The sequence below is a fragment of the Rhea americana genome, unplaced genomic scaffold (genome assembly GCF_003343005.1).
Source record: "Rhea americana isolate MKP2758 unplaced genomic scaffold, rheAme1 scaffold_0, whole genome shotgun sequence".
Taxonomy (NCBI): domain Eukaryota; kingdom Metazoa; phylum Chordata; class Aves; order Rheiformes; family Rheidae; genus Rhea; species Rhea americana.
In genome coordinates, this window is record NW_028185037.1 from 10899720 (window position 1) to 10912703 (window position 12984).

The 12984-nt window shown below is 36.7% G+C and overlaps 1 protein-coding gene across 1 annotated transcript in view; it reads right to left on the reverse strand.

The window, feature by feature from the left end:
- SAMD12 (sterile alpha motif domain containing 12) overlaps nucleotides 1-12984 on the reverse strand; it is an 89022-nt gene that overhangs the window by 45720 nt on the left and 30318 nt on the right. The window contains exon 3 of the mRNA XM_085299565.1: nucleotides 9600-9729. Coding sequence (XP_085155691.1) covers nucleotides 9600-9729 — 130 coding nt within the window. The remainder of the gene's footprint in view (nucleotides 1-9599; nucleotides 9730-12984) is intronic.

A 12984-nucleotide genomic window follows, 5' to 3' on the forward strand; every position in this document is an offset into this window, starting at 1 on the left:
GAAAAAAAAAATTCCTGAATGCAGTAAGGGATTGGACAGAATCCAGTTTCTTTTGCTCCAAGAGCTCCTTTCACTGAATTAAGAGGTAAGCACTGGAGATGGGCGCTCACATCTTTGCTAAAAGAGCCAGATATTTGTGACCTCCGTTAGCTGTGCAATCTACAATAACAAGGATAAAATTCAGTGTCAAGTGCACCGCAGTGGACCCTGTCAGACTTTCAACCTGTTCAATTAACTATATCAAATCACAAAATAATTTGCACTGGAACAGTGGGAGACACTTTTCTTCACTGAAGGCTATTCCCTTGGAAAATCTTGACTTTCAGAGGCCAGCTGTTTCAGTATGTGAGCTGTTAAAAAAAAAAAAAAAAGTAGCAGCTTTGGGTTTTATTTTTATTATAATATGTGGGAGGCAGGGAAGAAAGGAGCGCTTTTCCCTCTAGTCTCTTTGTTCTCTGTAAAAGGCTCAGCTAGTTGGACTGAGATTTCCACAAACTGAACCATTTTCAAAGAGGGACATGAAAAAATTGCAAACTGACAAGCAATGGTCTACAAATTGGAAGAGACTTAGAAAGTAGGAGTAGATATTGGCTTGGCTTACACAATCCTGAGCGGAGCTGTCACAGACCAAAGATTGCACAAATGCTGATATTCTGTAGGGATAAAGCCTGCTGCAGTAACCTATAGCGGCTACAATAATTTGCTTCAGACTGGAAAGCAGGTTCMCAATACAGGATTATAAAGGGATAGTATTACTGAAAACACAGTTCACCAGAAGCCCAACTCAGAGCCTTAAAATCAGTTAGGTAGCTTGTGTGTAAGCTCCCCCCTGAGGAACTAAGAATTATTGCACTGTACATCAGGTATTCCTGAGGTCCTTGAACTCAACTATAGAAGGAATATTTCTATCACATTTAGCAGTGAGACAAGAAGAATCAGGTCTCTCCAGYTCATTTTAGAACTTTTGTTCAAGTTTTGTAAAATAAAGAGGTAAAAATAAAACTGTCTTCCCAAGTGTACTTCCACTTTTTCCTAAGCATCAGTCGAACTACACTTGGAAAGTACTGAAAGCTAGGAACAGCTATTACCTCTCATTCACTAACATCGGGGGAATTCAGGGAGCAGAACATTTGCACAGCATATGTTTGATTTGGGGGGGGGGGAATTCCACGACAACCCTGACAAACTGTCCATAGGAAAGAAAGAAGGAAATAGTTGAGAACACGAGGCCATGAAAGACACGAAATCCATGTGTCAGAAATATAGAACAAGAAATGATTTGTTTAACGAAGTATACTCAGATAACATCACAGACACAGCACAGAAGATGGAATCACAGCATAGATGGTTGAGGGCTTCTGCTTAGGAAACAGTCAGCAGATTAGACAATGGTTAAAATCTGAGGTGAAAGAAGGGACACAAGAAATTACAGACAGATAGGATGAGTGAGATTAAACATATCCTTCCTTTTTGCGTCACAAAACAAGTCCAGCCCTTGGAGCTGTCTTCCTCCAGGTCTGGCATTTCAGGACTGCTCTAAGAGTTTCCTTCTATGTTTTATCATTAAGTTAGCCATGTTATTAGATTGGGGAATATTGCCAAATAATAAGATTACATTAAGGCTATAATCTTATACCATGAATAGCACTGGCAAATAACGAGCTAAAATAAAAAGAATCAGCTGTAGCTGCTCACTGATATCACAAACACCCACCCACTAAGTAGCAAATTAATTCACTGCTTCTTTAAAGTGGAGTATTTTAATGCCCTCTAACAACTCCTCCACTTAATCACTGAAGCAGTTTCCCCATCCAAGTTTCCTTACTCTACAACTCTGCCATAAAACTGACTTCACTGCAGAACAAGAAAATAAATATCTCTTCATAGACAACAACACAAGTAATCTGGAAGGAGATCTTCTGACACCTCCCTTTTTTTCCTGATTCCAAAGAGAAAGGGAACTGAAACCTCAAAAATGCTATCATACACAAACAAGCAGTTTTGCCTAGCAAAATGCAAGTTCCTAACTCAACAGACACTACAGCAAAAGTTTTAAGAAAGTGACAGAGAAATACAGCTTAATGAAACTTTGCTTGGAGCACTACACTTCGAATTGCTGCTATTCATAGGAGAGCCTATAAATGACCACTTCTAAACTAAGGACTCCATTTTTTTGTTTTGTTTTGTTTTAATAAAAATGCTCCAATCTCTTAAGCACTATATTGAAGTAGTTCCATCATTATTAACAACAAAGACAAAAGGAAATGAASTGTCGTCAAGAGAGTTAACAGTGCTACTTCCTATGCCATCAACCTATGCCTCCCAGATTTCCCAATAACCACCTTGCTGCTTAGCTTCTAGATAACGTGATCACACAGCCTACTAATCAAGAACCATAGTAAAGTAATAGTGTTAATCACTAACAATTAGAAACTGTTCCAAAGACCAGTAAAAAAAAAAAAAAAAAAAAAAAAAAAAAAAAAAAAAAAAAAAAAAAAAAAAAAAAAAAAAAAGCTGACAATAAACTTAGAGGGTGATACTTCAATATTTGGCAACGTATTGTAACTATTAATATAGTAGTCAATACTTTACCTAAAGCATGTAAAGAAAAAACAGCTGATAAAAAAATTTGCTTCAAAGTTTGCAAAAAAAAAGAAAACCCACTTGAAGCAAGACAGAAGTAAATGGACAGAGAAAACAAAGTGAACATAAAACGTTTCATTTCTTTAGGTTACATTTAGTCCACTAATTTAATCTGTCTGGAGGTATCTCTCTCCCCTCCATTGATTATTTCAGCAATTTATTCTCTTCTTGGTCTTCTGAATCACAAGTTGAACATCTGAGACACCCAAGATACAATGAGGTAAACGTCCCACAGCTAAGTGAGTAACTTCTAAGCATTTGGGCTCTGTCACTAGATCACAGTCAGTATTCAGTTCTTCTTGCAGACACACTGTGCAGCCTTATCAGCAAGCTAGGAAATACCACAAAGCTTTACAATATGGTTTGAAAATTTCCGAAATAGGCTTTGCTAAGACATTTGATATGGCTTTCCATATCTTACCCTAATTCCCATTTTCAGCTCCCCTCTGAGTAAGGAAACATTTTGAAACTGACTGCTAAGGGGAGAGGTTCTGGGGTCAAGTTTTGCATGATACTAATGAGGATCTGTATTTCCTTAAAGAAGCAGGTTTACAAAGAGCCTGTACTAAAGTCAGATTTTTCAAGGAGAAGAGTAAAAGATGGTATGATCTCTAGTTGGTATGCTAACATAAAATTAGATTTAAAAAAGATTGTGTTACAGGGAAGGAATAATCATATTATTTCTGTATTAATTACAAAGCATTAATTCCCCAGCATCTGATAGGACTTGAGGAATAAGTACTGAGGCAAAAGTCCAAGTAAACACTGCTTCAAATGAAGAGCAATATACCTCCTGTGACAGAGAACTGCAAATCTAAGCTAAATGGCAAAAAATATACCTTTCAGATCAAAGACAAATTGGATTCTGTTATATATCAGGTAGAAGTAAAAGCTACAGCAAATCTGGCCACCATGTCTTTTATTGAATTCATACACAGTGATAGGGTAAAGAAGAGGCAGGCAGGCAGCTGGGGAGCAATGCCCTTCTGAGGGCAGAGGAATCCTTTATGGAAACCAAGATCTTTCCAGGAGGTATTCCCAAGTGGAGAGAGCATGATGGAAATCTGGAACTGACCTTATCAAAGCAAGACAACCTTATCCAAGAAATATCAAGACAGGAAACAATGTTAAACATTCATCAACTACTTGCACAGCAGTTCTCACATCAGATAATGGAGGACGAGTATGGAAACTGTTCATTACAAATTTAGTAGATACAGAAGCAGCAACTCTAATATGTCATTGGCAAGCAAGGCCAAAAAAAAAAAAGTCTCAATCGTCCTTCAGCAATTTCCCTTTCACATTCAACTGAGCAGATGATGATACCATTTCCTCCACACAGTTTTATTTAACAAATAATGGGACTGGACCCTCCCCACTGGCTTGTACACAGAAATGAAGTTAGGCCTAGCCCATGACTAATTCACTAAATTTCAGCTAATGCACACAGGGCCTACTTCCCCCTATTCACAAGCTGCAGGTCTCTTTAACAACAAACATTTTGTTACAGCAGCTAGTTAGAAAATATTCTACTGTCCCAGCTTAAAAAAAATAAAATAAAATAAAATAAAAAATAAAAGCCTTTCTACCAGAACAGTCCATAGATTTTTTCCACACAGAAAAGTCAACTTGTCAGAAAAAATTAARTATGTTAGTATGGGAGCACTACTTTGACACTTCATGGAAGTTGTAACTTAGGTACCTCGTTGTTCCATTTTCAACTACAGAATAGCTTTCCTGGTCATACTAGACCTCTCACGAGTCATTATAGTTTTGCCACCTGTTGCGGGAGTTGCACTGTATATTGCATGAGCTATAATCTAACTGAAAAGCTGGACACAAGAGCCGCTGCTGAGACATGACAGAAGACCATTTCCATGCAAAATTTTCTTTATCAGTAAGAGCTTCAGTAATGAAAAAACATACTCACATTTTCCAAGTATTTGGCTYATCCAATTTCTTTCAATTTTACACTATATCAGCACAAGGTTAAGTTAGTATTTTTCTGATATTTTTCTATGCAAAAAGAACAGTTACAGTTTTGCCACGTATTATGCAAACAGGAGCCTTATCCCGAAGGATGAATACTTCCATATTAAAAGTCTGAGAGCAGACAAATATGACACAGGATCCCTCGCATTTTCCAACACAAGCATCACATGTCCATGAAGAATGCTGCAAATAAGACTGATCTTATCCAGGTAGCAAAATATAACCTCTCTCCAGTGTGAAGCAGTGATTTTATTTATTTATTTATTTATTTAAATCACGGACGGATGTAGTCTAGATTGCTTTGACAGCCTACCAACCAACAATGCTGTTCAGACTTCACAGAAAGAGTGGGGAACAGAGGTACAACGAAGGAACGTGGCCAAGGTTGGCTTCACCTTCGCACCACTGCATAGCGAAGGGCTTCCCAGAGACGGCTCGAAATCGAAGTGTCTTCTACAAAACCACTATCAGATGAATGCTGCTTGGGAAGAGAGATCTATTGTGCTTAGGAGCACTGCCACATGCAAAACAAGCAAGACAACTAATGTTTTATGTGAAATACTTTCCATTTGGACACAATGAAGATTCTTCTTGTTTCTATTAAAAAACATTTTTTTTCTTCTTTGTAAATAAATTGAGATGCTTTCTGAGATAAATGAGAACACTAAGGAATGCTCAAAAYCTGCCAAAGTTTTGGGACAAAACAGAGAAGACTGTGGCAAACRTAACTCTGATAATATCCATACATCCACATAACACTGAAAAGAAAGAGAATTAAATATGCTGCATAGGGATACACGAGTAACCTGAAACAAAGCCAGGAATTCTCCAAATTCCAGTGTACTATCTTAAACCACAAGACTATCTTTTCACCAAAATGTTATATAACCTGGGTTATTTAAGCTGATATGATAAACCCCCAATATTCTGCAAGTATATTATTCAAGAGAACAAATTAAAGCAAAAGCAGGACTTGAATGGGTATTTCATAAAAATATAAGGCAATACAGCTGATATAATGCAAGCATCTTTGGAGGCTATTGAATTAGCAAGATTTTAAGTCTACTTGCAGCAGGTTTTCATATATTTCGTTTTCTGAAATGCTGTTTAGTATTTAATGAATATTCATAAGTTCTGTTCCCTTCTAAAACTAAAAAAAGATTATTCTGAGTCCTGTTCCTTTTCTCCTTAAAAGTTTAATTTAAAAAGGCTTGAGTCCTTTCAAGTACCTCCTATCAAATTCCTTCACTTGGACCAAGGTATCTCTTGGGTATTACTTTGACAGAATGAGGTTTATTTAATAATAAAAGCATTAAAGCCTTATGCTCTGAAGACCTGCATTAACACACTGGGAAACATGATCTAAAAACAAGAGGTGAAACAAGGTTCCTTTTCCTTGCTTCCTTTCAAAAAATYACACACCAATAAGCACTTAGGTAGGCATCTTTATTATTTTTTTCAATGGATCACCTTCCTCCAAATGGTCATTCTATGTCCAGTCTTGCTCCTACTAAGCTGAAAACAAAAATCTTAAATTATTTCTGTGGTGGATAAGATTATTAAAGAACAACTCATCTCTCAAAAATAATTCCCCTGACATTGAAAAGTAGTGCTATCCAGCCAATTCAAATCCACAACCAAACACTGAAAGCACAAGTCAGTTCCTCTGTCCTATTCCTTGGACTATACTGGTGTAAAGTGGATGTAAAAAGCTGGCCAACTGCAGCAACATTCTATACCCCCCACACTAATGTAAATGCCACCAGTAGTTATAAATCCTCTGGTGACAAGTCCTAATGTTACACTGCTTTCTTGGTTCCACAATCACCTTTGTCCCTACCCCTTTTTATGGTTGTATTTTTTCTCCACTGGTAGTTGTCACTGTCAGTCCTTCAAATTGTTTTGGTTGTCTTTGGGATAAACACCATGGAAATGGTCTCCTAGCTGTTGCTAAGTCAACCTAACCAGATGCTCCACTCACTGAACTCTAGAGGAGTCTATAAAAAAAAATAATAAAAAAATAAAAATAATAAAAGAAAAACCACACTCAGCTTCTTACTAGAAGCTTACTAGCTCCTGCTTAAAACCAGGTCCATCAGACTAGAGCAGGCTGCTCAGGACTTTGTCTAGCTGCTGCTTRAAACTCTCCCAGGATGCAGACTGCACAACCTCCCTAGGCAACCTGCTCCACTGCCTGATTGCCCTCATGGTTCCTCTGAATTGGCAGCCCTGCCCCTAAGTGTATCGATTGCTCCTCAGAATTTGGTGTCACCTGCACACTTGATGAGAGTGCACTCTGTCCAGTCACCTCTTCAAGGCCATTGATAATATGAAGCTCTTTCTTCTTTGTTGTTGTGTGTATCAACAGAGTAAGCATCTTTTTCTTACGCATCTACAGCTGGTTATTTGTCTGGGGTGGTATAAAAGAAAAAGCTCTATACAAAAAAAAAAAATACACTTTGTTTTGTATTTTTGCCCCTAACACAGCTAACTATAATCAGCTGTTAATAATCTCAAATACTTAAGGTGCCAGACTTCTCAACACGTATGTCTAACAGCTGCTAGCTATGTTTTTGCCCAAGAGTATTTTCCTGGCTTATAACCATGCCTTAGATTTTTATCTCCAAGCAAGGTCTAAATACCATTTTTTTAAATCATTTTCACTTTGTTTCCATCATATTTTTCCATATTAAAGAAGGTTGTAAAAGTCATTAAAATTCCAAAGAATTTTCAACAATAACATCACTTTTCCATAGCCATATTAAAGGTACATAGTGCACATATTAATGTGTACACAAATAGTTACACTGCCTCAGTTTAATCTACATATTAGCTAGAACAGTTGTCTTGCTCTTTTCACGTTTTGCATTTTTGGGTCACGATCCACTATTCTATCACTTTGTTAGATTTCAAATAATTGTGATCACAGGGACCAACAGCACTGTAAATATCATCTGAGTTATTGATTTCATTCATAGTACACTAATATACTCACAGTATACTTCTTAAAATCTTTACAAATATTGATCATATTTCTTTCTTTCTTTGGCAGTTACTGTATTGAAGCCATTTTCTTTACTGCATACTTACTTTCTAACACTTATACTAACACTCTCCTTGTATCTCTTCTGTGTAAAGTATCAAAGATTGATCTTGATTCACCTTTCTCATAAAGGTCTATAAAGTTCCATTTTTTTGCATATCTACAAAGACGCTATAGGACTTCCATGTATGTTTATATCAAAAGGAAAACAACCTTTTCTTCCTTTCAAATTCTTCTCACAATGCTTTAATTCCAGAAAGAGACAACATGTAACATAGTATAGAAAAAGTGAAAAAGATCTTAATTTCAAGTTCTTTCTGGTAGCTTGAGGCAGTCAGCTCTACACACATGGGTAGAGGCACAGACCACATTCTTATGGATTACATTTAAGATACTGAGAAACAGATGACAAAACAGAGGAAATAAGCACCATGGTTAAGCACCAAAACTTCTCTCTTGCATAAGCATATATCTATGTATAAGGCTATGTAATCAATGAAGATCAGTAGTTTCAGTTTGCCATGTTGGCAATCACTCATATAGTACAAGAAAGTAAAGAGCAGCAGTGGGAGTCAATGAAAAATACAAAACACTCCAAGTACACGTATACAAACAGATACTGATTAAAACACATATTAGTTAACACATTATTGTTAAGAGAATGTATGCAAAACTGAAATCTCTGCTTGATATTAAATGACTGAATGTCAGTTCCCAATGTTTGATACCATCACTTCAGAGAACAAATTAATATTATACATCAAACTTTTTACAGATAAATTAAATAGCATTTTTTACCTATATCCCAGGCATTAACTCCCAAATTACATTTGTGTTTCTATTAACCCAGTTACTTAACAAAATTATGTCAGTTCAAAGTGGCCAGCTAAAATACTAATACAGCAAACTGAAAAAGAGTTAACAAGTCAACTAGATCAACAAAATCAGTATTAGCTTCTGAACAAAACTGGAAGATACAATACAATTTTTTTTTAATGTATTATTTTAAGACAAGAAACCAAGTGTTGAGGGTTTGCAGGTGTTGGTGGTATTTTAAGGACAAGCTGTGGTAGAAAGATGAAATAATTTTTAGACTAGAGAAGAAAAGCATGTATAAGTGAGATGACCCCCTCCCACCCAATATAGATAAGGCTGCAGGAAAGAAGATGGCCTTTACTCCAGCTACACTTGAGACAGAAATCAGCTTCATTGGTAGGAAATAACAGTTTAGACTGACATTAGGAAAATATTAACTTTAAAGATCATAAGGTACTGGAATACAGAGATGTAAAGATCTTCATTGCAAATTTTCAAGAACAAGTTAGACAAATATCTAAGAAATGAGTCTGATATGTTGATCCTGCTTCACTCTTAGGGAGGAGCTCAGCTGGGCTGCCTTGGCATCCTACATGTCAAAGATTTTAAGTTGAATTAAAAAACAAAAAACAAAAGAAAAACTCAAAAGAGAATATGATCTCTTTAAAGTGAAACACCTCAAAAAAAAAGTGGAAACCCACCCCTCCCTCTACATTTTTCCTCATAAGACTTTTCTTAATGTTTTGGCTTTTGTTTTGATTTGGGATGAACATTTCAAAAGCAAATTCCAAGTTTTTAACAGTACAAGCTGCAAACACAAGAGTAGGTAGTCTCAGGTCCAACTCCTTTCCACATGCATACTCTGTCATCTTCTTTTCTCATTATATTAACCTTGAACAATCTGATTTTTTTTTTTTTTTGAGAGATGTAAATATTCACCCACTCACTACAGTCAGTGCAAGATGGTATATTCCCACTACTCCAAACAATTCTTGAGTCACACAACTAACAAAAAGCCTTTAGTGTACAGTTAAAATCTAAACAACAATGTAAAATATGATTTGCCCCATTTTAAGTAAAATATTTCTGATATTGCATACTTTACCCGTTATGTCATGCTGTTTGAATGACTCACTGTAGATTTGATACTGATTTGGGCAATGTTTCTTCAACCACTTGCAGACATCCTGCTGGCTCCACAGAGCTACTGGCTTGGTCAGCTTCACAGTGCCAGACTAGAAACACAGAATGAAAAATGATATTTAGTCCACACACATTTCAGAAATTTGGCTTGGTCAAATCCATGTAAGATATTAAAATAATAAATGCTATACGTTGCTCAGAAGTATTTTACTTCATGGACTGCCAAGATGTTAAAAGTCCTGGTCTTATTTTAAAAAAAAGGGGAAAAAAAAAAAAGGAAAAAAAAAAGCACAGCAGAGTATTTTTTTATGTTTTTGTTACAGTCTTGTATTTTAAGTCATTTCAGAACTACTAAGTATAACTACTGGTTCAGAATCTATTTGTTACCTACTCATAAACTTCCTAGATAAATATATAAAAAAAATGTGATTTTGCTCAAAATAACAGTGGTACATTTGGCATAGGGAAGCTCTGGATTTTGCATTTTATGGTTTGTAACAAACACAGTGAGTTTACAGGTGAAAAAYAGACTTTTAAAAATGTAAGCCTATTTCTTCTCTTCATCACACTTGTGCAGTTTCCGTTGCTGCAGAAGGAACAGATTACATACAGCAGAGAGATAAAAACAGAGAACTGAACAGTCCTAATGGAAAGAAGCCAGCCTGAACTTCAGTGCTGGCTTGGAGAACAATCTCTTGATCTGTTAACTGTATGACAGACAATAGCTGCAGCCCTATGAAAAGTCAGAAGCTAGTGAAATCTGGCACCACTGAACAACTGATCCCCACACAGGGCCCATTTCAGGTAATCACATTTCAAACCAAAATCACATTATAATGTAAATCAGAACTTTCTTAAAATACAGCTATTCTCACATGATAGCCAGACTAGCTGTAAAACAAACAACTGGAGGGTTGACTAGTTTACTATTAAATGTTTAGAAAAATTAGAGATACACATGACTACAATCAGYACTACCAATCAGGAACGGTATGGAATAACTGCCCCCCTAATGACTGTTTCAAYATTGCAATCATTATTGTGAGCCAAACCCTGGTGCTCTCTCTCACAACTACATATACAGTTAAATATAGTTACATACTCCTCCTCACCCATCTCCAACACCCAAAACCAAAGGACCCTCAGGCAACTTGAGCTCTTCCATCTATGCAAATGTGGGAAATTAATCATACAAAGACAGGTCATCAACACCAAGTAAATCATTGTTAAGCTCTGAGCTAAGACCAGTAACTAGACCAAAGAGATTAGCCTAAAGCAAGTGTTCTTGCAGGCAAACTCAACCTCAGCGYAGAAGTGTCAGACTTTTGACTGCACCTAAAGGGCAACAGTTGCAGCCTTTGACAAGGCTGAAGCCTCCAAACTCACAAGTCAGACCTATCTCTGTGTCTCAGTTTTGATATAACCACAGAAGGATCAAGAGTATCATTATTACATCAAGCATGTTCCTCAACTACAATCAGAAAAGATTTTGCTACAAAATTCTGCTTCTAACAAGCTTAAAGACTGGTTCTGTCAAGGAATAGCAGACTACACACCAATGAAAGTAGAGTTAGTGATACCTATTCACACTGAGCATTTCAGTTGACATGGTTCCAAGTTAGAGTGATATTTATGAGTACTTCAGGTTTTTAAGCCTCCTTTTTATCCTTTAATTCTCCTACATTCACTGTTATACAAAGTGGAAATAACTCCTGCTTACCACTTCAAGTGTCACCTCCTTACAAGAAGTAAAAAGACTTCAATCCATTCTCTCATTAAAATATAGTTTTTATAATACACTAGCTGAATAAATAGATTAACAGTTTAAAAATATAAACCACACAGATTAAGTCAATCGTATTATTGTATGTATAAAGCTGTATTTCATTTAATCAAACAATTCACTTCCACATAAAAGATTTTTTTAAAAAATATAAAAATGTTGAGTTCTACAAGAACAGAACTACAGGAATATAGTTCACAGAACGGCTGAAGTTGGAAGGGACCTCCAGAGACTATCCAATCCAACCCCCATGCTCACACAGGATCACCTACAGTTGCCCATGACTGTGTCCAGACGACTTCTGAGTATCTGCAAGGATGGCGCCTCCACAGCCTTTCCAGGCAGTGAGTCCCAGTACATCCCAACAAACAAAAACCCCAGAAAATATATTCAAAGTGATTCCATCTTTTTTGCAACAGTCTCTGTCCAGCAGACTAAATAACTTTACATAAATGTGCAGTTATTACTAACAGTAAGTATTTAACATTGGACATTGCTGATATATAGGAGTGAGAATACCATTGTATCCATTTACTTCATGATTTTTTAAAAGAACTGGGTCTCCAGAATAAAATCAGTTTCAAAGTATCTGTTCCCATGTTGTAAATGCAAAATACCTATCCTCCAGCTCCTTGGGTGCTGTGGTACATGGTTAAGAGTTTTTTTTCTGTAAAGATTGGAGGTGAAGAAGAACGCCATCTCAACCGTTTTTCTCCACGGCAGATTCCCTTGATATTGCCAGACAGGGTTTATTACCACATTTATGCAGATTACTTTGTCAGATAGACCTTTTCAAAGTTGCTTTGAAATTTTTCATTACTAGAAACCCAAAGGACAGAAGCAATTTTAAGCTAGTGTTTTGCACGTCTTATTTTGTCCATAAAGGACATCATGCAAGGAATACTAACATACATCCAGGGAACATGTAAGAACTAAAATTCTGACTGGCAAATATGTTGTGAATTTCTTGTGTCATCTTTCCCTCTCTCTCCTTCACCACCTGGGTAAAAGTTAAATAAATGGCACAAAAAATGTAGTTGAATATATAGTAAAACACACACCCCTTAGCTTAACCTTTTTTGTTTGTTTCAAATAAAAACACTCACTAGAAACATGGATTCTGTTCTGAAGAAGCAAGCATACACCATTGAAATACGTAGCTCTCAAAATAATGGGCAAAACCACATATCCCCTCAAATAATTGTTTCTAGTCGTACACTGGCACCTACCAACCTAGAGCAGGCAAAAGTGTGATCGACAGACTTGTAGCCACAGAAACAGCAAATTTGAGGGCTGTTTACTCCATGCTGTAACAGGGACGGTGCTTGCTTTACCGCTAGCCCTTCCAGGAAAGAGACCAGTCTTCTGGATAGACAGGACGCAGCAGAGATCTGGAGAAGGGACAGCTTCTGCGTGCACAGAAACGTCCCATCAGCGTACCTTGCTCAGCTATGAAGACACAAGACTCCTCTTTGAATGGCTCCAGTCTGTTTGTTACTGCTACTCGAGTCAAACAAGAAAGAGAATGAATTTCAAGGAAGAGTCCAATATCAAAAAAAAAAAA